The sequence below is a fragment of the Cupressus sempervirens genome, chromosome 10, assembly GCF_028749045.1.
Source record: "Cupressus sempervirens isolate cs-2001-9-10 chromosome 10, ASM2874904v1, whole genome shotgun sequence".
In the NCBI taxonomy this organism is placed as follows: Eukaryota; Viridiplantae; Streptophyta; class Pinopsida; order Cupressales; family Cupressaceae; genus Cupressus; species Cupressus sempervirens.
The window spans coordinates 363,546,022-363,573,411 of NC_143127.1; the positions used below are offsets into that span (position 1 = coordinate 363,546,022).

Here is a 27,390-nt window from a genome sequence, read left to right on the forward strand (position 1 = left end):
TATAGTCAATAAACACATTGAATTATACCAAGAGGGTCAATATAAATGTTTAGTCAGAGCTTCTAACACCCGTGCAAAGAGTGATTTGCAAGATTAACAAACAGTAATCCTCCACAAAAGGGATACCATGTAATAGTCACTGCTTTGCAAAGAGTGATTTGCAAGATTAACAAATTATAATCCTCCAAATAAGGGTAACCACGTAACAGTCACTTCTTTTACATACCACTGTTCCTCTATGTTCGAAGATATATGTTGGGATGAAGTGCAGTCAATTAAAAGCATTGAATCAGTAGTTTTCAGTAACCATATCGTATCGGGGAGAAAATAAAAAGCATTTCTGAAATATCCTTTGCTGGATTTGATTAGAAAAAAATTTACACTTGGACTACAGGGATTTTTGCCAGACAGTTGTCCAGTTATCAAACTCTTAAGTAAAACTAGCACCGTCAGGCCACTATACTGATTGCTTTCATAAGTGTTATGAAACAACTAAATTAAACTTACAAAGTCAAGAATTCATGATGATATTTTGAAATAACAATACAGCAATAATACTTCATGACCAGATTAATAAATCAACACCATTATACCATACGTGAATGATAAGTTTCTGAGTTTAGATAATAAGAACACACAATGCTTGGTGAAGGAGCAGTGAGTATACAGACCCATAATAGAGTGAATACTGTTATGGAAGATTGAATATGCCGGAATGACCTCCAGTCTCACATCCCATTATTTGCATCAATGCGGATTTGCCAACTGAGACCTGCTCTCCCGATGGCAGCTGTTCTCCATTGTTCTCACTCTGACACCCACAGCGATTTATATGTTCCGGATGGTTTCCCTGCCGAATGGTGATGCAGTCACGCAGTGCTATGTTTTACCCCGCTTCTCTGCCAGTATAACTGTATGAATGCCTTTGCAGATAACATCCAGTCCGTCAGCTACTGTGGCCCGACTGTTAACTCTGGGTGATGGGGTCTCACCTGGAAGTCTATTAGGACTGTATCGACCAACAGGAAACTACACCTTTGCTGATTAAAGACTGCTCTTTCCTTAAACCATTCCAAACTTAAACTCCCAACTGACCTGTATGTGCTATCTTGGAGGGTCTCCAAATACCAAACTTCTCTTGCTGCTGAACTCTCAATACTGAAAGATGTAATGCATCAACTCTGGAATCATAACCCTGAAGTGCAAATAGTAAGAGGCTAGGTTTGCATCTAGACTCCTCTTTTTCCTTAAGGGAATTCGTCCTTAGGAAAATCCAGTCACATCTAAGCAACCATTCGGATTTATAAAAATAATATATATTCATTGTGTGAATCCCAATGCAAAAGGCTTCCTTTTATCACCTCAAAGTGTGGGGAGATACAAACAACTTAGCAATGTGGGATAAAAGACTATTTCATCTTTTAGTCACTTAATTTGTCCTAAAGTGACTTTAAATAATAAAGTACTAAAACCTTAGGATTTCCCATTTAAATCTCCTCAACTGAGATCCAAACTCCTGTGACTGGCTGGCATCCTAAAACATACGCCGTTAGCCTATCTGGATGGAAAGATAGACCAACTAGGCGCCATTAAGGCTAGCGCAGAGAAGGGGACATTACAATTTCATCCAGGAATCATTGAGACTGCAGGTATTTGGGAAAAAATCAATAAACATTGATGTGGGTTCTGCAGATTAAAACAGCAATATAGGTGACGATGGGTTTGCAGGCTGTCTCCAACCACATGGTAATAGCCTCCAAGATATTTGTGAGCTATGAAATATAACATATATATTTCTCCAGTGCTTCCTGTGCACCTCTGGAGGGCATCAGCCTCCGGACACATCCACACCCACATCTGGGGGTGGGGTGAGCGAATTGGTAACCTAAGGATAAAGGGCAGGGAATGGGTTGCAAAGATGTGATAGTAATTCAGGGAGGGGATTGTCTGGGTTGTCAACAGGACATGAGGAGTGGTAGAGACATGTTAGGATGCATGGGGTAGCAATAGGAAATGACAATATTTTTGATCGACGTGCATAATAATAAACATTATTTATAGTTTGTCTACTTGTATATTTTTCTTTTTTTCTTTTTCTATCTTTTTCTTATAATCTTTTTTTTCTTGTGATATGCATCTGTAGGGGGAGTTTCTTGTCATGACCAGATTTGGGCATCTCTCTCCAAGAGAAATTGGTGGCATATTTATCCAATACATTAGCGACCTGGTTGCCATCTTGTTTTAAGAGTTTGATTTGAATCAATTTACATCTCTGACGATCTAGTTGGTAGGGTGGTGATAGGGCTGAGAAATGAGGTAGGGTGTTTGTATGACTATGGCTGATAATTGACCAATGGATTCCCATCAATTGATTCTGTGGGGAGAAGAGCCTCACTGTAGAATTCAGGTGGTAAACTGTGAATACCTTTGAGAAAAATGTCATCAAAATAACAGTGGAATGCTATTTTAATTTTTTAGCGCACATAGATAAGTGAACAATTGTGCCATGTTTGTTTTTTCCTACCTTGTTGAATGTAAAATGTATGTGTCTCGAATGTTTGCAAGATACTACACAAATACCTGCCTGTCCCAGCTTATTTTAGGTGCTTGGTCAAAATCAATTTTAATCCAATCTGTAAGTGGTGGAAACCATTTGACAATGGGGTGTATGATTACTAGATATTTTATATTGAAAGAAATGTTCTGTAAATGGGCAATTTGTCTATCCATCATTTTTACTTACAACATGTTAATCCTACTCAGTGATGAAGGATTATTGCAGCCAATCTGATGCTTGCCTTGACAGGGGTGATTGTTACGTTAAACATGGTTTCTGATTAGAAGCGAGTACAACATTCAGTTTCTATATATTTACCATATCTCTTTTTTCTTTCTAGGGTTGAAGAAAATTTAGAGCTTCACGAATCTCAGTTTGATGAATGTTAATTATTAGGATTGATACATGTGACAAATGCTTTTAAGCTGTAAGATCATGCCATAATCAATATTCTTTACAAAGGATTGAACCTAAATATCAGCATTTCAATTTGAAATGAGAATCCAAAATGACACATATATGCTAACCTTCAATCATTGCCTGAGAATTGAAATGTCTGGTTTCAAATGACGTTACCTGTCAAAATTTAATTAATATATAAAAGCTAATACATTGCAAAATTATAATTATTAAGCCTAATATTTGGCAGATAGTAATTTAACATACAATTTCATCATCTAATAAAAGATTTTCCTGGTTACTTTGTTGGAGTTGGCAGAATTGATGCAGTCATAATATGCTTATCAGTTATTAGTAGTTTCCCTCATTTGTAAATATTCAATTGACTAACTGTAATATTTTTTCGACTTTCAGGACATTCCATGTGGCCTGCTTTTGTCATGGATGAACCTCATGCAAATGCTTGTAATGGATTAGAACCGGCTACAAGAGAGGGTTCTATTCCATTGCAATTTTTCGGAAGTTATGACTATGCAAGGTCTGTAAGCTCTAATAACTGAATATTATGGATTATGGTGTTCTAAAATGAATGTCAAAATAGTTGGCTTTAATGTTGGAGATAATTTTCATTGATGTAGAATTTCTTTCATAGTTTGATAATATTCATTGGCTTACTCATACACATTTCCTCTAGACTCGTAATGATTTTTCTATCTGTTAATTAACTCCAGTTTACCCTCACCTATTCTGCTCGGTAGATGCCATTGATTTTATTTCCAAGAGAATGGCATGGTCTGAGTTTGCAGGAAGTGTACACATTTGTCTATATTCCTAGAGCTGATCTTAAACAGTAAATGTTTCTGATTATCTCTTTTCATAGTAAAATACTGATAAACATATATCTGGTGTACTATCCCAGGATCAATTCTAAGCAGATTATGCCATTTTACAGAGGTTTCCAACGCAACTTACAATCTAAGAACAGAACCTTAGTCTTTTTGCGAGCATTAAGAGAGGCATGGAGGTGTGTTTACGTCTAACACTAAATTTAGTAATTCATCTTTGTATGTATTTTGTCATGTTTTTTTAAAATTAGAGAATATGATATATATTTGCTTCTGCAATTTATCCGATATTTTATTGGTTAGTTTCACTTCGTTGTATTTTAATGTCTTGATGCTTTGAATTTGTTTGATTTTTTGGGAGCACTATACCTGAAAAGCCAGTTTCTTTGATATGTATCCATTCTTTGCTACTCCTTGTATTTCAGCTTCTGTTTATGTATATGTGCTCCTTTTTGGGGCAAGAGTTTGGAGTGAGGCAGTGGTCTAACATAGTATCTTTGGATATTAGTGTCAGGCTTTTTGCTTCTTGACGTGGATCATCTGAAGTGCATATGAAATCCTTCTTTGTCATGTAGGGTTATGTGTTGTATAATTGACTTGCAGGTGGATCGCGATGTTTTCTATCTAATTACAAATTTTCTGCCATTTTTATTATCATATAACTTCTAATTAGTTGATATTTAAGATTGAATGCAATTTTTATATGTGATCCAGTATCTTCGGTCAAGTATTCATTCAAGTAGTCTGTGATCTTCATACTTTTTGAGCATTTCAATTTCTTGTGGTTCTTATTGCAATTATCATTTCTATTTTCTTTTTATATTGAGAGTTATTGAGGGAATTATCCCTTGTTACAAACTAATTGTGCAATTTGACTAAATTTTGTATGTATTATATTTATTAAAAATTCTGATCTTTACTTTGGATTAACAATTTTTCTTTATTACATATGTTAATATCACCAGGTATCTTAAGGAGCTAAAGCTTCCAGAAGCAATGTCAAAATTACAAATGCAAGTTGTAAATGCTGGTAGTGAGAGAGAAAATGAGAGAAATTCTGAACAGAGTGATGGTGATGAAGATTGCATGGGGGATGAAAGAAGTGAAAAAATCAAGAAAAGTGTCGAGTGCCTTTTCTCTTGCCCTATTGTTACTGGTGGTCTTCGTGTTTTAAGTTTAGGTATGTTTCATAACGTTCTCCATATAATTAATAATATTCTATCATTAATGATGAGTGAAGAAAAGTGTTGAGTTCCTTTTCTCTTGCCCTACTGTTACTGGTGATCTTTGTGTTTTAAGTTAGGTGTGTTTCATAATGTTTTTCATATAAATGCTCTATCATTAATGAATTTTTTTTTAAAAGATCAAACATAGATGATTATGCCTCTATAATTCAAGCTTTTGACATACCTATTTGCTTTCTATAAAAGTGCTATCTATGCATTGGCATGGTTAAAAGTAAGTTTATATTATAATACAAAACTAGCATTTTAATTGAAATTTGCCACAGTTTTATAGCTGTTTACTCTCCTTTTGCATCTTTTACAAATTTTGACCACAAAACAGTGTAGATGTCTAGTTACTTTACTTTAATTTTCCTAAACAGTCCCTTAGAAAATTCAATTGGAAGTAGTTTATTACAGTTTCCTTTGTCCCACATTTTGTCCAATTGCACAAAACAAATCTCTTCAGATTTGTCAACTGTTCTTTGTTTCGCACTATTTTCAATGCAAGTTGTGCGCATTGTGATCTTGATGGTGAGCATAATTAATCAACATTTTTTCTGCGATGGAACATTCCCAATGACCATTTCTTATGCACGTCTCATTTGTAGAGAATTCTTAGCATCATATCTTATAATAGAAAAGTATTCCTCAATATTCGCTTAAAAAAGAGTGTTGCTATTTGGCTTTTAGGTTAACTTTCACAAAGTGCACTGTGGCTGCCATCTGCATAATCATTTCAGCAAAGAAGACCATCAAATTTATTATGGTAACTAATAATGCAAGCTTCCACTGCAATTTCTGAAGCCGAAGGAACATGATGTCGGTGTTGGAGATTTTGCCTACTTTACCTGTCCATATGTAGCCATAAAAGAGCTTAGATTACACAAAGATGCTGGTGTATACTAACATCACAAAACCTTTTGGAAAAGCATGTGAAGATTCATATAGCTTTTAAATTGTTTTTGGGTATTTTTGTTTATGCTGAAAGTGAAATATATTACACATTTTAACTATGGCCGCAAGACTTTATAGTCAATATTCCATGTATGCTTTATGTGCAGTGGTTCTCATAAACTAGCCTTGCCCTAGTGACACAAGCATTTTTAAATTATGAAGGTTATAATGCTATCATGGTACATCGCTTCTTTTCTTGCAAGTAATACAGAAAAGAATATGTTAGATAATTTGCAAAATGTATGGATGTTTTCTTGTTTAAATTAGTTTTTCTCTTTGAGTTAGATGCACATTTGTGTGGATATTACTGATAAGAAAAATTTGAAACTATTGCATTTGAAAAGGGTTCGAGGAAGACAAGGTCTAGATAAGCAATATAATCTTGCAGCTTATATGATTTGCATGTTGTATACCCACTGAAAATTAAGCAACTGTAATCTTCAAGCATGTTAATCTCTGTATTCTTTGCAGGAAAAATTGTAAAAGATTCAGAACATTTTCATGATGAGCATCATATATGGACTGAGGGATACATTGTTATACGGAAATTTACTTCTATAAAAGGTGTGCAAAGTATTCATACAAACAATATTCTGAGATTTTGTCATTTGTCATCTCAAAGATGACTGAGTTTTAAATGACAATCACTGGTTGGCATATTACAGGTCCAGGTAAGTATGCAGAGTACAAGATGGAAGTTTTGAGAAATCCTTTGCAAAGGAATATGCCACTCTTTCGTATCACATTGGAAGATGGAGCAGAGGTGAACTTTAGTCATTGCTCTTATGGATATCTGTTTTTTAAGCTGTGATAGAAGCACTTTCTTTTACTTACTACACCATGGTATGTGCCAATTATAGAAGATTCTATTACGTGTTATACTCTAGCTGTGAATTCTATCAGTTATCTACACGCTTTTATGTTTTTCTAAACATATTCTTTTTAGTTATATATTTGAAGCTGATATGTATATATTTACGATTTTATATGTTTTCTATACAAATATACCTAAATGAAATACATCAGATTTTTTATGCTGTATCTGTGTACCAGCCTCTGTACCCCAGTACCAAACCATTGACTTAGTTTTTATATATGTGTGTTCTTGTATTTTCATTTTCTGATATAAGCTTAAATAAGCTAAGTGCTGTTTGCAGCTGGCTTGTAGCAAATTGATTATCTAATTTAATGAGCAAACCCAATTGATGAGCTGCATGGAGTGCACCCACACTTTTTTTGTGGGAAAAGATGGTATAAAGTTTCTTCTGTCTCAAGAATTCACAAAGAAAATGGTATGCTAAGGCTTTAGAATGATCAGCGATCTCTCTTCCCTATTCCTTAAATGTTTCGGATGACTTAGGTTGACAATTTGACACATCTACTGGCTTGGTAATGGTGTATAGATTTGACTGCAGTGCTTATTGAAGGATATTGTAAAGCTGTTTGATCTTGGTCAGAAAGAGGCGGGGAGATCATGCTGTAACATGGACATACTCAAGCATTAAAATATGCTTGTTAAAGTTAGTAGGCAAACCTATCACAAATTTCCCTCAAAAAAGGCATCAAATAACATGAACAGTCTAAGGTCTTAGTAGTTTTGTCTGGAATTTTTTAGGGGCCAATGGTGATTTAGATTGAGGCTCAATTCATATAGCTACAGCTAATTGTGATGCATTTTGGTATGGTGACACTTATTTTAGTCAATCTATCTTCATAAATTATAATATAGCTGAATAAATTTTTCATAATTTGCACAGCTATTTGACATATACTATCCAAGTGATATAGTGCCCTTTGGCCTGCTTGGTTCCCCATGCCACATTTTCAAAGACGAGACAATTTAAGGAGTTTCTGAATTGGGATCAAGAAGGGTGATCAAATGCTCTTTGTTTCAGACCACCTCAAATTGCCTCCTTATTATGATTGCATGCTGTAGGAAGAATTGTTACAATCTTTAACCTCTTTGAAATGTGGTATGTAATGCAGAACTTATGCTTGCTTCTGAAAGGATTGAGTTTTTGTTGTATAAGATTGTTGGATAATAATTTAGAGAAAAAGTGCTTTTAGTTTCCATGCCTAAAACTAAAATTGTGTCTGGTTATTATGGGCACCTGACTTGAAGAAAAAATACTATGCTCTGTAATTCACACAGTATGGTGGCTGAAAATTAATGTCAGTGCTAGCTAACTATGAGGGTGCTAGAACAATAATTAGAAGAGTAAAAAAATCCATCATGTAATATCATATGATATCAATACCCTCGAATTGCAAAATTACAGAATAATGAAATGGCTATCATCAGCTCTAAGGACCATCTTAGTTTAGTATTGTGATAGTATTTCAGTTTGAGATTTGAGAAATTTATGCATCAACAAGTGTGGCAACAAAAACTCTTTTGGCAACCAAAATCAAAGCAATAGCTGTGGATGATTAGTATGAGTTATGTGCTGGGAGAGAAATTTTTGTTAATGGAAACTGTAGGTATCAGTGAAGGTGGGTGAGACTTATATAGGTGCATAGAGTATTGGCAAGTAACATGGGCTAGAAAAGCACATGATGATTCTTTTCATTGTTTTTCATAGTTTGTGAGGACTTTCTAGGTTATCTTAGAAGCATTAAGATAGTAAATACACCCATTGCATCTTGCCTGTTTCTCTGTGCAACTCAGATTGCGTCACCATGAGCTTGAGGGTTGTCTAAAAATTTCAACTAGAAATATTTGAACTTAAGAGGAAATAGAGTATTGGCAAGTAACATGGGCTAGAAAAGCACATGATGATTCTTTTCATTGTTTTTCATAGTTTGAGAGGACTTTCTAGGTTATCTTAGAAGCATTAAGATAGTAAATACACCCATTGCGTCTTGTCTGTTTCTCTGTGCAACTCAGATTGCGTCACCTTGAGCTTGAGGGTTGTCTAAAAATTTCAACTAGAAATATTTGAACTTCAGAGGAATGCAGTCAGAGGCCTTGCAACATCACTGATTGAGTTGTCCAATGCTTCACAGCTTGCATTCCATGCTTTGTTGACTATGCACCCTTCACCGATTATCTATTTGTATAATTCTTTATGAATGAATCTGAATAGAATACTGAAGGAGGACTCTGGCTTTGGTCATCTAGTAGAAATACAACATGTTTGGTTATAGTTTGCATTCTTTTTGGGAATGAAAACATCCTGAAAATAATGTTAAGGCATATAAAGAAGAGAAGTTTCATGACATGCAGAAAATATTAAAAGATATTAATGCTTTGTTGACTATGAAGCCTTCACAGAGTATTCTTTTTTAGAATTAGAGAGTACTGAAAGAGAACTCTGGCTTCATCATTTACTAGAAACTCAACTTTTGGCTTAGATTTGCATTCAACTTAAGAATGTGAAGATCCTGAAAATAACTTCAAGGCATACAAAGAATGGAAGTTTCATAGCATTCGGAAGATACTGCAAGCGATTAAATTTGGGCATTTTAAATAAATAAATATATAAATATATAAATATCAAATATATTTTGTTTTAAACGATGTATTAAGAATTTCAAAGCATTGATATAGGAGGTTTTATTACATGGTTGGTCTCTTACATTATTGAATGAATACAGTCATGACCAAACCTATTAATGGACAATGTAGATTGTTGAATTTGGTCCCAAATGAGCAGTAAAATAGGTTCTTCATATGAGGACATCATGTTTGCAAAAAATTGTTTTAGTAGATAACAATAATATGTTCAGTTCTGTAACAACCGGTTTTCCCGGGTCTAATTTTAACATCTATCATAAGCATAGAATACAGTTTTAATTTTGACTTCATAAGAAGGCAGTTACTGTGAAGAACCTCCTTATAGCAATATCGTGAGAATGCTCGAAATAACAAAATACAAAGTGATAGCAGAACTCAGAATGAATCTACTGATCGCAGGCCACTTCGAGGGGGTAACCTCCTTTGAGCAAGCTCAATACAATAAATTCGTCCCTGTCCATCAAGGGCCTCAACCTATTCTAATATACTGGGTACGATCTAGAAAAGTAATACTACCTATGCATGTGGGATAATAAAATATACTCACGGGACGACTTACAAAGCATATGCGTCCATCAACACTACTCTAACAAAATAAACAGAAGGAACACACAGGTTCCTAACATCCCCTCTCCCTTAGAAAAAAGCTTTGTCCTCAAAGCTTAAGGTGTGGAAATTGTTGTTGAATCTGAAGAAGGGGTTCCCAGGTAGCATCCTCTGGTTGCATGCCATGCCACTGAATCAAGACCTCAGAGATGGAGCGAGAGCGAAGCTGGCGAGTGCGCTGGTCAATGATTGCCACCGGCTCCAGGATAATGGACCCTTCCGTATCCATTTCAGGGAGAGTAGTTTGTGCTCTGACAGTGGTACCCAGAACTTTCTTTAGACAAGAAACATGAAAGATTGGATGAATGCGGGAAGAAGGAGGAAGTTCCAGTTTATAAGCAACTGAACCAATCTTCTGCAGAACCTTATAAGGCCCATAAAATTTTGGGGCCAGCTTATGACGCCCTTTCAGCTTTAGGGAGGATTGTTTGTATGGCTGTAGACGAAGAAAAACCATATCCCCAACTTGAAATGAGCGCTCAGAACGGTGTTGATCTGCTTGCTGTTTCATCCGATTACGGGCCATGTGAAGATTATCCTGTAAGGTACGAAGAATCTGATCCCTGCTGCGGAGAAGTATGTCAACTGCCTGGACTGGTGAGCTGTTGGGAGTGTAGGGAAGGAGCACTGGAGGTGCCTGACCATAGACTGCTTCATATGGAGTCATTTTAGAGGCAGTGTGGTAAGAGGTATTGTACCACCATTCAGCTAAAGGGAGCCACTTGGCCCACTGATGTTGCTGTTCGGAAGTGAAGCAACGAAGATAAGTTTCCAAGCATTTATTGACAATTTCAGTTTGACCATCAGTTTGTGGGTGATAGCCCGAACTCAGCTTCAGTTTGGTGCCAGTTTTCTGAAACAGTTCAGTCCAAAAATGACTGGTAAAAGTTGCATCACGATCAGAGACAATGGAAGAAGGGAGTCCATGAAGACGAAATATCTGGTCCATGAAGATTTGTGCAACAGAGGAGGCAGTATAGGGGTGGCTGAGGGCACAAAAGTGACTATATTTCGAGAGACGATCAACCACAACCAAGATCACTGTCTTGCCACCGGATTTAGGAAGCCCTTCAATGAAATCCATAGAAATATCAGTCCAAATCCGTGTAGGGATGGGCAATGGTTCGAGCAAGCCAGGAAGGAGGGTCGTTTCACCCTTGTGGCGTTGGCAAGTATCACATTCAGCCACCATCTGTTGAATCGTCTGTTTCATCCCTTTCCAAAAGAAGTTTCTCCTTGCTCGCTCATAAGTTTTGAGGAAGCCTGAGTGCCCTGCTGAAGGAGAAGCATGGAGTTCATAAAAAATAGCCTGATGTAGAGCTGGGTTCTGAGGAAGCACTAGCCGACCCTTGTAGCGGAGAGAAGCACCATCCCAAGAGTAATGTGGTATAGCAGAAGGATTATTGGCTAGCTGGTGAATGATTTGAGATAAGGAAGAGTCACTGTCATAGCCCTGCTGAACAGACGCTAACCAATTGGGAATGGGCATAGAAATAGCGGAAAGGGAAGCTTGATTATCAAATGTGCGAGAAAGAGCATCTGCCACAGTATTCTCCTTACCCTTCTTGTAGGTGATCTCATAATCATACCCCATGAGTTTGCTGACCCATTTCTGTTGTGTAGGAGAGGATACCCGTTGTTCCAGGAAGTATTTCAGACTTTGGTGATCGGTTCTGATGCAAAAATGACTCCCTAAGAGGTATGGTCGCCACTTCTGTACAGCATGCAAAATAGCCATCATTTCTTTTTCATAAGTAGAGAGGGCTAGATTCTTACCAGAGAGGGCTTTGCTAGTGAACGCAATAGGATGGTCATCTTGCAGGAGAACAGCACCCAATCCATTGCCGCAAGCATCACTCTCAATAGTGAAGGGTTTGGAAAAATCTGGCATCGCGAGAACAGGTGTACTGCACATAGCCTGTTTCAGTTGTTCAAATGCAGTCTCAGCAACAGGGGTCCAGGAGAAGGCATCCTTTTTTAAGAGAGCTGTCAATGGTGCTTCAATTTTCCCGTAATCTTTGACAAACTTGCGGTAGTAGCCAGTCAACCCCAAAAAACCCCGAAGGCTCTTGAGAGTTTTAGGATGCGGCCAAGTTTTCATGGCATCTATTTTTGTAGGATCCACCCGCACTCCATGGTGTGCAACAATATGCCCGAGATACTCCACTTCCTCCTGGCCAAACACACATTTAGATAGTTTTGCACAGAGTTGATGATCAGAGAGAAGTTGCAAGACAAGCTCCAGATGATGGAGATGCTCAGCCCAAGTTTTGCTATATATGAGGATATCATCAAAGAAGACCAGAATGAATTTCCGGAGGTATGGTCGAAATATGTTATTCATCACTGCCTGAAATGTTGAAGGAGCATTCGTGAGGCCAAAGGGCATGACTAAAAATTCATAGTGACCATCATGTGTGCGGAAGGCAGTTTTAGGTATATCCTCCTCATTAACCCGAATTTGATGATACCCAGAACGAAGATCTAACTTGGAGAAAAAATGAGCCCCATGAAGTTCATCAAGAAGTTCATCAACAACTGGAATGGGAAACTTGTCCTTTATAGTGAGATGATTAAGTGCGCGGAAATCAATGCAGAGTCGCCATGACCCATCTTTTTTGCGAACAAGCAGAACTGGAGAAGAAAAGGAACTGGTACTAGGGCGAATAATGCCTTGCTTCAGTAAGTCACGGACAAGTATCTCGATTTCGGTCTTCTGATGAAATGGGTAGCGGTAGGGCCTGATGTTGGGCGGAACATTGCCAGGAAGGAGCTGAATACGGTGGTCCTCTGGACGAGAAGGAGGTAATCCCACAGGTTCAGCAAATATACCAGAATACTTGTCCAAAATGTGTTGGAGATCGGCAGGAGTGCTAGAGACTGCTGATGGCTGCATCTGAATGGAATGGAGCTGAGCGATGACACCATGTGAATTCTTCTTAAGAAGTTTTTCCATACGGTGTGAACTGATGATGCTGAGAGACCCTGGTTGTAAGCCTTTCAAAGTGTGTTGGTGCCCATCGGCTGAAAACTGCATCCAAAGTTCAGCAAAATCCCAGAGAATGGGGCCAAGAGTGCGTAACCATTGGGCACCCAAAACCACATCACAGCCACCTAAGGGTAAGGCAAACATGTCAGAGCGCATGTTATAATCTCCAATAGAGAGACGCACATTGCGACATTTCCCTTTACAAGGTAAAGTGCCCCCATTGGCAATCATGACTTCAAAGCTAGAGCAGGGATGGATAAAGCAATCAGCCTGTTTGGCTATTCGTGGATCAATGAAGTTATGAGTGCTACCAGAATCAATGAGTATAGTAAGAGGGATCTTCTTGAAGAAACCCTGGACCCGCATGGTTTGTGGAGTAGTGACTCCTGCCAAAGCATGGACAGATATCTCTGGTGGAGCTTCTGGTGAAGGAGGTTCAGGCTGGTGAGGCTCAACCTCATCATCCACTGTTTCTTGAGCATCTACATATTCTTCCAGTTCCGGTGGAGAATCCACATCCAAGAGATAGAGCTTTTGCTGAACACATCTATGGCCCCGAGACCATTTCTCATCACAATTATAACAAAGCCCTTTGTCTCGCCTGACTCGCATCTCTGTTTCAGACAAGTGCTTGATCGGAGTAGTTCTGGGAGCTGGTATGACTGGAGGGTTGTGAGAACCTGTATTTCTGAATGGAACAAAATTAGATCTGGAGCGTTGTAGGGCACTAATCTTGTCTTCCGCTAACTTAGCCAACCCAAGGGCTTCCATCATTGTAGTAGGTCGAAACATTTTGACTTCTGAGCGAAGTGCATCCTTCAGACCACTGACAAAACAACTACAGAAGAATTCATCAGACAAGCCCTCTGTGTGATTAGCTAATTTTTCAAACTCTGTCTGGTATTCTCTTACAGTGCCTGTTTGACGCAGTTTAGTTAGTGCTCCTGTGAAATCATCAAAGGAACTAGGGCCAAAGCGCTCCAAAATGAGGGTGCACAATTCACTCCACGTTGGGCCTACATTAGCCTTGATGTACCAACGGAACCATTGAAGAGCTTCATGTTCCAAATGAAAAGATGCAAGGGGGACTTTGTGGTTATCCAAAGTATTATGCAAGCTGAAATACTGCTCTGCCCTATAGATCCATCCAGTCGGATCAGAACCATCGAAGCGTGGAAAATCAAGCTTTGGTCCACGGAAATTGCCAGAAGAGGACCCAGTATCTCCTGAATGGTTTCGGCTCATGGCTGACTGCTGAAAGTTAAGACCCAGAATTTTGTCATCCAGATCTTGAAGTTTGGTTTTGAGGGATGCAATTTCCTCTTCCATGATTTTTGCTCCTGTACGCGTAACAACCATAAAACAAGGGTTTTTTTTTTTTTTTTTTTTTTTTTTTTGGAATGGGTAGAAGATGAGAAACAAAAACTTTTTTAGTTACGGCAAACTTGGATTTGGGTAAAACTCATATAGGAAATGGGTGTTTGACGGGTGGTGGGAGACTATCTGGGGACAAGGGAAAAAGAAAAATGAGGGTTTCAAGGGTAGGGAGGCGAAATGAGGCGAACAGTCCAAGAGGGATAAGGGAGCAAAATGAGGAATTGAATCTTGTGGCTCAGTTTGGTGGCGATTGGATGAGAGGTGAAAAAGATAGGGCAAACCCTAAAATTAGATAAATGAGGGATTTAGGGCTTTGATATGTAAAATTTGGGGTTGGGTCGCCAAGGAAGGAAGTATGCGAAATGATATTGCAGACGTTCTGCGAAAGTATGAGCAGAAACAGAAAGCAAACAAGGAAGCTACGACTAAAAAACAGAAAAATTTTTACTCTTTTTTTTTTTGTTATATTTGCAGTCGACTTAGAAAAATTCACTCACAGATAGAACAACTGAAAAGAGTTATTGCAATAACAAGAGATATTAGAAGTGAGAGGAACCTGAAGGCCACGACAGAAAAAAAATAAATTTGATGTAATTTCCACCCAGCGAGCCCAAGAGAGTGCTCTGATACCAGATGTGAAGAACCTCCTTATAGCAATATCGTGAGAATGCTCGAAATAACAGAATACAAAGTGATAGCAGAACTCAGAATGAATCTACTGATCGCAGGCCACTTCGAGGGGGTAACCTCCTTTGAGCAAGCTCAATACAATAAATTCGTCCCTGTCCATCAAGGGCCTCAACCTATTCTAATATACTGGGTACGATCTAGAAAAGTAATACTACCTATGCATGTGGGATAATAAAATATACTCACGGGACGACTTACAAAGCATATGCGTCCAACAACACTACTCTAACAAAATAAACAGAAGGAACACACAGGTTCCTAACAGTTACATCATTCATGTTCATGTGAAGAAGATTACTGTTAAAGTCAGTTAAACAAAATTGCTTAACTAAATACTTGAAATACTTTTTAATGAAATTACTTCAGAAATTGAATCACATACCTCGGAAAAATTGAGACTGAAATTCATCTAAGTATGCTTCTGCAACCACCCGGGTTAGTCCACAAGTATACTGTAACAATTTCTCAAATTGACTGCTATCTCAAAAATCATTTGATGAATATCACTAAATACCATTATAACTTAAATTAGGGGATCACATATCATCATTAATTAGGGCATTAATTACCATCGGTTTATTTAGGGCTTCCGCAACCATGGATTCAACTAAAGTTTCCGATACCACGGATTCAGTTAGGGCTTTCAATACCACCATTTTAATTAAGGTTCTAGCTATCACACAATCAATTAGGGCTTCGGATTTCTTTTCCTTCTGATTGCTTATCTGTTTCCGATAGACAATTGATTTCATGGCTTATCTCTGTTTGACGCATATCTGATATCTTGAGAGAGGTGAAACATTGCCAGGGGCTTTACCACCCAACCTCGGACCACAATATATATCCCCACACGATCTCTTAATGAGAAAGGCCCTCCCTACTCGGAATTGACAGGGAACATCTTACCATTCACTGGGCATCATGATATATAACACGCCATACGACTTGGCAGCAGGAGATCATCATATCAGGAATATGCATGAGCTATTATTAATGATATGTATTAAAATGTCATAACTGATATTACTGATTCTTATTGTTGATGAATCTTTCCTCACAACCCCTCAACCTCATCAGGCCTCCAAGCCCGTGATTTTCAGGTGCTTGTTTAATAATTATCAAAGTGGAATTGCATGAGTTAAACACATTAGATTAGTTTGTGAATTTTCAATTTACTGATATCATTCTTAATTTATTTTTTTATGAGGTTCATCTACACCTCTCACCATCAACAGGTCATCAGACTGGTGTATTCTCGGTGCCTGAACCATTACATCATATACCCATTTATTAAGACTCTACATCCTATGAAATTCCTTGGTATTCAGAGTAGATTACTTTTTTTGTATATTATCTGAAACAAAAACATTTCAAGATAAAATCTACAGATTTATGGCATGTATGGTTTGATATTGAAATAATCTATATTCAAAAGAATCTCAAGTGATGGTTTTCGGTAGTACTGGACAAAGGAAAACAAGATTATATAAGCACTAATACTTCCACAGTTGGCTTTCATTTTTAAACAGTAAACTGCTTCATAAGCTATCGTGCATACAAATTCTAAGGCGTTCTTGAGTAGTCAGTAAAGGTAAGCAACAAGTCTTAATACTGTATAAAATATTTCTTAAGGTTTGGATCAACCCGACTTAAAAAAAAAACAAAACAAATTCATGAATGAGAGTTGGAAGATAAAACAAGAAAACAAATCACAACCTTACTTGGCTTACGGCTATATGGTTTGCTTCTTCAGTGTTCCGCTAGAACAAAAGACAAGAGACATGCAAAACGTGGAAGTTCAGATGTTAAATGCACAGCGATTGAGTAGGGTAATAGACGTATAGCAGGGTGATGAATGTATCGCAGGGTGGTAAACGTGTTGTCGGAAGAGTTTGAGACGGATATCCAATATCCCCCATAAGCGACAAAGCCAACATATTTAATCAATCAAATCTGACCTTACGGCTGAGAGACTCTCATTTATCACCAGCTCGGGTTACAAAAAGACAAATATTTGAGACCATGGCGGAAGCATGAATAGGCGGGAATATTGTTACCTCCTCTCGAAAACGACAAGGTAGTATATAAAAGATAATGATCGGCTTTTCATCTTCTGCTGTTACAAGACTCTAATGCGATTTGAATTTCCATCGATTGGAAATATGAAACGTTGGAACAAAGGTGAAAAAATTTTATTAGTATCATTAAATGTTATATTATTATAATTCGAAAATTTATTAAAAACTTATAAGTATTTTTTTTTAAAACATCAATCTATTAATTTATTAAAAGATGCCAAAATATTTTTGTATTCAAATGCACATGAATAAACTATTATTAAAAAATAATACGACAAAAGATAATTAAAAATCTTTTAAGAATACGTTTATATTTAAACTTAATTAATTATTAACAACTCATGCAGTTCCAGAGATGAATCCTGTTACAAATCGCTTGGTCCTCTACCTGTCTATCCAATGATGTTGATGCCTTGCCTAATTCTTTTGTGACAATGCTTCCACCCCCTTCGACAAGCTCCTTGCAAGGAATTTCTCTGTAATTAAATTATAAATTATAAATAATCATATTAGTTAACCTTTTGTCTTAATTCCATGAATTCACAATTAACAAATAACTAGCATGTCATCTTCACTTGAAATCATAACGACTAACTATCTTACCATTTCGCCAGATCAAATTAAACTACCAACTGACTTCATGTGAACTTCAACGTCTATATTTCAAACTACGTCAAAAATTGGGATGTAACATACCATTCCCCTTGAGGTTCATCGTCCTCGATGAACTAAAAATTGCAATGATCATTATAAAGGAGTATTTTAAAATTGAAATGTAACGTACCATTCCCCTTGTGATTCATCGTCCTCGATAACCTCTGTATTGTAGATACTAAAAGAATATTCCACATACAATATATATATAACATTGTGATATCATTTCTTTTCTCAATTGGGTTAGAATGAAAATCATAATCAAACCTCAAGATCCATTTTTTTTTTACTTTACAGTTTCCAAAAAGATACTTGTATGGTAACATAAAATTAAACACGCACTCACCTGAGTTCACTTTACTGTAATGATGGTCATCTCAGCATCGGTTGAGTTGATTCTGTATCATATTCTTGTCATACTTATGTAGGCACTCACCATATCATTAGTTCAATTTCAATCTGATATCTTTATTTAAGAAAATTTTCAGGGTTCAATGACTGAAAGTAGGATAAGCATTCAAAACTGAAATTCTTCAATCAGCAAGTCTAGATCATAACTTGATCATAATTTAAGTCACTCATACGTATCATCTGACACAAAGTCCTCATTAATGGTTAGATCATCCTTGTAACTTACAGATTACTTGTAATAGGTTAGTGAATCCATGTTTTTCCATCTTGGCCTTCAAGCCCAATATTTCATTAGAATAATCATTTCATGGTAGAATATCTCCAAAACAATATAGAAAAGCTCAATAAGTAAAGTCAAATTCGCATGTGTATTATATATGTATAACAATGTGTCAAAGGGTAAAAACATTATATACTAAGCAAGCTCATTAAATCAAGATCATAAGTATCTGAAACACTTCATAAGATTCTCATCATTCAATTGTAAATACTTGGAAATTCATCTTTTCCATTTTTATGATTCAAGCATCCGTGCCCATCTCATCAAAAGTTTACATCTGTAAACAAACATTGATAGTTCCAACTCCTTACTAGAGCACATAATGATCTTTTCGTTTAACCAACATCAGAAAGAATCATGGTTCACAATTTTGTTTTCATTCAATTTAGGTTCAGATCGGTAACAATTTATTTCTTTCATTAATTTGGGTCGACAAACCCGTTCATTGTGCATTTAGATATCATTTTATCAAGATTATAAACTGTGTTTGGATTGCGCTAGTCTAGGCATCGAGACCCTTTTAATCTTCTCATTCTCGACAAAGAATGACCTTGCCACCAGGGATAATACATATGTAACATTCTGGTCCTGCCACTGAGTAATCAGGTGGGTTGAAGTCCCAATAGTTATTTGACAAAATAACTGAAGCATCAGGACAATCAACAAGATCAATTGTTCCGGCAAATCTGCCTAATTCCACCCTGGCTAAGGATTTCAAAATTTGGGTCGTCAAACCCGATCTCCACCACTTAGCTTGCCAATCGTTTTTATCTTTTTTTTAATTGTTTATACATTTGTTCACTTAATATCATTTCAGCCTTCTTGGCTATTCTGAATGATTTTCCAGTGTGTTTCTCAGTTTTGATTGCAATATCCGGATATCCAAAAATAAATCTTTTTCTACATTTACGTTTTCAGTTTCTTAGAAACAGTGCTGGACCCAAGGTTTCAGGGTTGAACCCAACGCTTTGATACCATATGTAACAACCGGTTTTCCCGGGTCTAATTTTAACATCTATCATAAGCATAGAATACAGTTTTAACTTCGACTTCATAAGAAGGTAGTTACATCATTCATGTTCATGTGAAGAAGATTACCGTTAAAGTCAGTTAAACAAAATTGCTTAACTAAATACTTGAAATACTTTTTAATGAAATTACTTCAAAAATTGAAATCACATACCTCGGAAAAACTGAGACTGAAATTCATCTACGTATGCTTCTACAACCACCCGAGTTAGTCCACAAATATACTGTAACAATTTCTCAAATTGACTGTTATCTCAAAAATCATTTGATGAATATCACTACATACCATTATAACTTAAATTAGGGGATCACATATCATCTTACTAATTAGGGCATCAATTACGATCGGTTTATTTAGGGCTTCCGCAACCATGGATTCAACTAAAGTTTTCGATACCACGGATTCAGTTAGGGCTTCCAATACCACCATTTCAATTAAGGTTCCAGCTGTCACACAATCAATTAGGGCTTCGGATTTCTTTTCCTTCTGATTGCTTATCTGTTTCTGATAGACAATTGATTTCATGGCTTATCTTTGTTTGACGCATATCTGATATCTTGAGAGAGGTGAAACATTGCTAGGGGCTTTACCACCCAACCTTAGACCACAATATATATCCCCACACGATCTCTTAACGAGAAAGGCCCTCTCTACTCGGAATTGATAGGGAACATCTTACCATTCACTGGGCATCATGATATATAACACGCCATACGACTTGGCAGCAGGAGATCATCATATCAGGAATATGCATGAGCTATTATTAATGATATGTATTAAAATGTCATAACTGATATTACTGATTCTTATTGTTGATGAATCTTTCTACATGCCCCCTCAACCTCATCAGGCCTCCAAGCCTGTGATTTCCAGGTGCTTGTTTAATAATTATCAAAGTGGAATTGCATGAGTTAAACGCATTAGATTAGTTTGTGAATTTTCAATTTACTGATATCATTCTTAATTTATTTTTTTATCAGGTTCATCTTCACCTCTCACCATCAACAGGTCATCAGACCAGTGTATTCTCGGTGCCTGAACCATTACATCATATACCCATTTATTAAGACTACATCCTATGAAATTCCTTGGTATTCAGAATCGATTACTTTTTTTATATATTATCTGAAACAAAAACATTTCAAGATAAAATCTACAGATTTATGGCATGTATGGTTTGATATTGAAATAATCTATATTCAAAAGAATCTCAAGTGATGGTTTTCGGTATTACTGGACAAAGGAAAACAAGATTATATAAGCACTAATACTTCCACAGTTGGCTTTCATTTTTAAACAGTAAACTGCTTCATAAGCTATCGTGCATACAAATTCTAAGGCATTCTTGAGTAGTCAGTAAAGGTAAGCAACAAGTCTTAATACTGTATAAAATATTTCTTAAGGTTTGGATCAACCGGACTTAAAAAAAAAAAAAAAACAAATACATGAATGAGAGTTGGAAAATAAAACAAGAAAACAAATCACAACCTTACTTGGCTTACGGCTATATAGAGGAGTTACTGTATCTTAGCGTGTTTGCTTTTTCAGTGTTCCGCTAGAACAAAAGACAAGAGATATGCAAAATGTGGAAGTTCAGATGTTAAATGCACAACGATTGAGTAGGATAATAGACGTATAGCAGGGTGATGAATGTATCGCAGGGTGGTAAACGTGTTGCCGAAAGAGTCTGAGACAGATATCCAATATCCCCCATAAGCGACAAAGCCAACATATTTTATCAATCAAATCTGACCTTACGGCTGAGAGAATCTCATTTATCACGAGCTCGGGTTACAGAAAGACAAATATTTGAGACCATGGCAGAAGCATGAACAGGCGGGAATGTTGTTACCTCCTCTCGAAAACGACAAGGCAGTATATAAAAGATAATGATCAGCTTTTCATCTTCTGCCGTTACAAGACTCTAATGCGATTTGAATTTCCATCGATTGGAAATATGAAACATTGGAACAAAGGTGAAAAAGTTTTATTAGTATCATTAAATGTTATATTATTATAATTCGAAAATTTATTAAAAACTTATAAGTAAATTTTTTTAAAACATCAATCTATTAATTTATTAAAAGATGCCAAAATATTTTTATATTCAAATGCACATGAATAAACTATTATTAAAAAATAATACGACAAAAGATAATTAAAAATCTTTTAAGAATACGTTTATATTTAAACTTAATTAATTATTAACAACTCATGCAGTTCTAGAGATGAATCTTGTTACAAATCGCTTGGTCCTCTACCTGTCTATCCAATGATGGTGATGCCCTGCCTAATTCTTTTCTAACAATGCTTCCACCCCCTTCGACAAGCTCCCTGCAAGGAATTTCTCTGTAATTAAATTATAAATTATAAATAATCATATTAGTTAACCTTTTGTCTTAATTCCATGAATTCACGATTAACGAATAACTAGCATGTCATCTTCACTTGAAATCATAATGACTAACTATCTTACCATTTCGCCAGATCAAATTAAACTACCAATTGACTTCATGTGAACTTCAACGTCTATATTCCAAACTAGGTCAAAAATTGGGATGTAACAAGTTCCTCTTGCATTTGCTCTGGAATTTTCTAAGGGAGTTATCTGTTTCTAATATTCACATGACACATCTATGTGATAATGATTTTGATCACATGCTGAGGATGGTATGAGTGATAGTGATACATAGTGATAGAATCAAGTAATAGCCTTGAGCTTGTGTGCCACAGTAAATAAATATTTTCATCTGGTTAATCAAAATATGTAATTGTCCAAAATTTCTACCCTCTCAAGTGACTGCATATGTTTATCTCCAAGTTAAGGACAGAGAAGTGAAAGAAGAAGATGATGATGATGAAGAGAGATATTCTTGTTGGTCCTCAAGTCGTGTAGATAAAGTTTACCAAAGGGAGAGGGCACACTGTATTTCAAAACTAAACCCATTTTTCATCTGCATTATGATGTAAATGGACTAGTTTTATTGAAGCTCATATTTTATACAATGGTAGGTTTGAACTTAGTAGCTCACTACACTAGATACCTAAGCTAATGCATCTAGACATGTTAGATTCTTATTTCTGGCTAGTAGCTTTGCCCACAAGCTGCCTTCAGACAAATTTTAAATTTTTGTGGTAGGTGGATATCACACTCTTTTTGTGATATCATTGGTAGAGAACAAATCTGGTTTATGGTATGAAATTTACTATATACAAGGGGTGAATATATTTCATTATATATATAAGCATTCCTATGCTAAATCGATATATCTTATAAGTTTTAATTTTTGTCATGTCTCTTTAAGGAAGGACATTTTCCCTCATAGAGGGCTTCCAAGTGTGACTGCTGTCCAATATTTGGCACATAAGTGCCCCAATCTGTTGTTCAATTTGCGTAGTTATGTCCACTTCCCTTCAGCCACACTACATCTAAAAAAAAAAAGGATTATTTGTAGTAGTTGTACTGTGGAGGTTCCGTCCAGCATTTGGGTGGCTCCTAGTAAAGTAGATGCACGTCTACTATCATCTAATCTTAGTGTTTTTAAAAAGAACTAAAGAAGAATAGCTAATAATGTTTTCTATAGCCTTCATTTGCAAGTGTCTTATTAAATGAGAATCTGGATGGATGCAGTAAATGTCCAACACTATGAATATGTTTAAGCACACTAATGCATTAATTCATCCTTTAAGATTGTAATATTTCTGTCCTCTTTAAGAAGCAAGGAGGAAATGGTCTCTTTCAGTCCCCTAGAGGCTGTGTTTACTATGCAAGATCTCTTCCGGTTTATCTAGATGGGGTTTGCATCAAATTTTTAAAGACACTTGGAGGACTGGCTCAGTTATAGTATGTAAGTAATAAAGCATTTTTATTTCAACAATCATATCGTTCATCCATGTTATCCATTTGGTATTACCAAAATCAGGTCCACAGCAACTGAGGTCTCATAATAGCATCAAAAAGTTATTCTTTAAATATGATACAATGGAAGTTGAGCAAGTAGTGTCATCCCTTGCAGTTTTCAAGTGAAACGTAGAAGGAGATGTTGAAGTAAATGTGGAGCAAATGAGCTGGGATTATAACAGAAAATGTTAAAGAGTTGGGTTGGTTGAAACTTATGTCCTCCAATTATGAAATTACCCCTAGATAAATGTCTCACTAGATTCAATTATCAATTTTTCACTTGTATGATATCGTAAAGAAACATATATGCTAAATATAATGATATCAATTTTTCCACTTATAATGAGATTCAAAATGATGCTTTAACAATTCCTGACATGTGAAGACATTCAACCTAGGAAGTACGATGGTTATGACAGATAATAGGATGGTCAAATAGAAAGTGGAATAATATTGTACAACATAATACATCACATTTATATAGGAGTTTAATCTCCTACATTATAGGAAACTCTTGAAACAACTTTCCCAAATATATGTAGTTGTTTCAACAACTTAACAATCTGTACTACTAATACAATAGCCTATAAAACAACCCATAATAAACTTACCACATTATTAGTTTATTATTATTTTATGCATCATATGATGCAATATTCCTAACATGGTATCATTCTAGGTCTGTTTGGCTATTTTTTTTATTGAATTTGTAATTTTACAAAATATAAATATAAGTGGCAGTTGGAGCAGTGAGTTTACCAAATATAATTATTACTTTTATCTCCTTTATGTTAGTTTTGTTCCATTACTTTGAATAATAAGTTTTATTAGAATGCTAAAGTTTTTCAGTAGCTACTGTTTAACTCTTTCCTTTTTATGCATGGAACAGATTGATGGATCCACTCCAACTGAATGTTGGAAGAAAATATATGCAAGATTAGAGAAGTCAAAGCGAAAAATTAGTAATGGTTTGAAAGCTTCTCTGGAGAAAAGACGGCCATACAAGTCTGGTTCATATATGTTTGGATTTTCAAATAAGCGTATAGCTAGTCTTATCCAGGCAAGTATCAGTTGTCAAAGATTGTCTTTCAATCATATAACTCTTGTCTCTATTTGCTAGGTAAGAGATTTATAACCACAATAGGTTTTTCTTGTGAAATCTTATCCACACTGGCAAAGAATAATATTATGTAACTCTGTTAGAAACAATGTAAAAGATGTAAGACATTCCTTCGTTTTTAGTTGACAATATTAATGTTTTTAATTGATTTGCAGAATGTCTTGTGCATCACAGCAGAGGAAAATTGCTTTTTCTTCTTCTAATTTTTTAATGTTGGAGTTTGGACAAATGATTCGTGGTGATAATCCTAAAGAATATTTCCTCTCATAAAATTGCTATTTAAAAAGTTATCCTAGTCTGTTTTTCCTATGCTGATTGCTTATCACTGGTTTTCTGCGAATAGGATTTTGCCACTCTTTTAGATATTTGCATGTGGTAATGATTTTTATCAAGGTTACCAGTTCAGATTCTGCTACGGATGCAGGTTTGAAATTTGTCCAAAATAATATTGGGTTGGGTTCAGGTTTTTTTGGGTTCGTCCTTACTTATCTCTTTTAAATATATTTGTAACATTGTCAAAATATGCTGCAGCAAATAAGTTCATACACTGCTATACTAATATTAAAGCTACTTAGCAAAACACAGCACCACATATATTAATGTTTCAGTTCAAATGACATAACAAAATGCCAAAATACACAACCATATCAATGTGTTGGCTTAAAAACAATAATGTCAATATTAATAATCAGTCATCAGTGATCAAATATCATAAAAAATCATCAAACAAATCATCATTATTCTTTTGTTGCATATTAGAAGCACAAATAGAGCCACTACCATCAGTTCTAGCAGCCTCAACATCACTAAGTAGCTTGTGATCACCATCATCAATTGCAAGTGGATCAAAGTGTGCTTCCAACTCCATAGACTGTGGTCAACATTCCAATGCTTTGCTTCCCCTTTTTTGTGAATATTTTCTTTATGTTATGAGCCTCAAATTTGAATGCACAAAGACCAAGTTGTCTGCTTTCTTGGAGTTTAGTCCGTTCCGTTTTATTGAGTGAGTGATATGATATGATAGATTTTAATGACGTCCACGAGACTAAAGTAGTCTATGGGACCCATGCAATCGCCCTCCCGAGTCAGGAGCCAAACTAGTCAGTTGCAAAGTTTTGGTTAACTTGTCTCTTCTTCTCTGAATTTTGATAATCAACTCCGCTGTTCTCTTCACTTGATCTTCCTCAAATAAATAGTTGAAGTCTTTGTTCTGCAGAATTTTTGTATAATCAGATCTGATGTCGTTGTAAGCCAAGCATTCCATGACAAAGTGTTGCTCTGTCTCCACTGTTCCCATATTGCAAAATAAACATGTTCTGTCTGCCCACTCTTCCTTTGGAACTTGCCATCTACCAGTTTCACATCGCAGCTGATGTGAACTAGTTCTAATTTGTGCCATCAACATTTTTGCTTTCCAGTTAATAGGTGCCCTTATATAGGCCTTTTCATCATGACTAGAAGTGGGATTAAATTCTTTAATGTAATAAGATTTTTTCCTCCCTATGTGTCTTGTCCACAGAATATTGCGAAATTTTTCATTGACAAACTTTTTTATTTCTTTAATGTTATCCGGGCAAGCTTGGATGTTGATATCCCATTTTTGCATCCATTTGTCATTTTGTTTCATCCATGTGCTTTTCCGCCTCACAAGTTTTTCCTCTATTACCAACTTGGGCCAACGATGTGTTTCTAGACCTTGGGTTTTCTTTAAATAGCTTAGCATTCGGATCAATGCGACGGCTTCTAATGGAAAGGAACCCACCTCCGCCAAAAGGATTTCATACGGAATTGTGGTCTTGACTTTAAGATTGCATGTGATAAAGTGTTTTTGAATTCTTTCTACTTGCCGCCATTTCTGTTTGGACATACTACCGCCCCACACTTCACATCCGTATAGAATAACCGGAGTGACCAGCAAACCAAACAGAGTTTTCATGGTCGTCCAATCCCATAATTCTGCGTTCCTGCACTTGTTTTGTAAAGAGTATAACGCCTTCCAGCCCCCTTGGATTCTTTTCGATCTACAAGTATCCCAGTTGAGTTTGTTATGAAAATCGATGCCCAAGTATTTGTACTCTTCCACAATCTCAAGGGGGCTATTTTCAAACAGAAACTTGTCTTGTATGCCCTTATTCTTCTTTAGTGAGAAGATCATAATTTTGGTTTTGCTAGTGTTAACTTGCATTCCTACATCATGGCAAAAAAATTCTAGTGCTTTCAAGTGCTCTTTCAAACCTTTAGCTGTTCTAGCAAGAATTATGAGATCATCTGCATATAAGAGCAATCTTATTACGAAGTGGGCCAGCTGCACCCCCTCACCATTGTTCTTGTTTATCCACTCTTCTAACTTGTCAATATAAAGCCCGAATAGTGTGGGAGAAAGCAGACACCCTTGCTTAACCCCGATGTTGCTATCAAAATCTTCTGATATCCCTTCTGTCGTTCTGATTTTAGCTTTGACCTGCTCATATAATCTGTAAACCGCTGACCTAAGTTCTTTAGGGACATCCAGCTCTACCATTCTATCCCATAGTTTATTACGTGGCACTGTGTCGAAAGCTTTTTTAAAGTCCACGAAACAACAAAAAGCCTCGTTCCCCGGAGTGTCCCAAACTTTCTCTATCAAATGCCTGAGAGTGATGCCGTGATCTATAGTAGAGTGTTTTGGTCTAAAGCCTGCTTGCCCTTTTGCACGTTTGCCTTCTATTTCAGCCCAGTTGCTGATTTTTTGTTCTACCAAACTACCAAATAACTTG

The 27,390-nt window shown here is 36.3% G+C and overlaps 1 protein-coding gene across 2 annotated transcripts in view; it reads left to right on the top strand.

Annotated features, from left to right (window-relative positions):
* LOC149534160 (histone-lysine N-methyltransferase TRX1-like) overlaps positions 1-27,390 on the top strand; it is a 131,823-nt gene that overhangs the window by 5,276 nt on the left and 99,157 nt on the right. For both annotated transcript variants that reach the window (XM_089803040.1, XM_089803039.1), the window contains exons 5-10: positions 3,371-3,494; positions 3,876-3,980; positions 4,767-4,981; positions 6,453-6,545; positions 6,647-6,744; positions 24,404-24,574. In XM_089803040.1, coding sequence (XP_089659166.1) covers positions 3,371-3,494; positions 3,876-3,980; positions 4,767-4,981; positions 6,453-6,545; positions 6,647-6,744; positions 24,404-24,574 — 806 coding nt within the window. The remainder of the gene's footprint in view (positions 1-3,370; positions 3,495-3,875; positions 3,981-4,766; positions 4,982-6,452; positions 6,546-6,646; positions 6,745-24,403; positions 24,575-27,390) is intronic.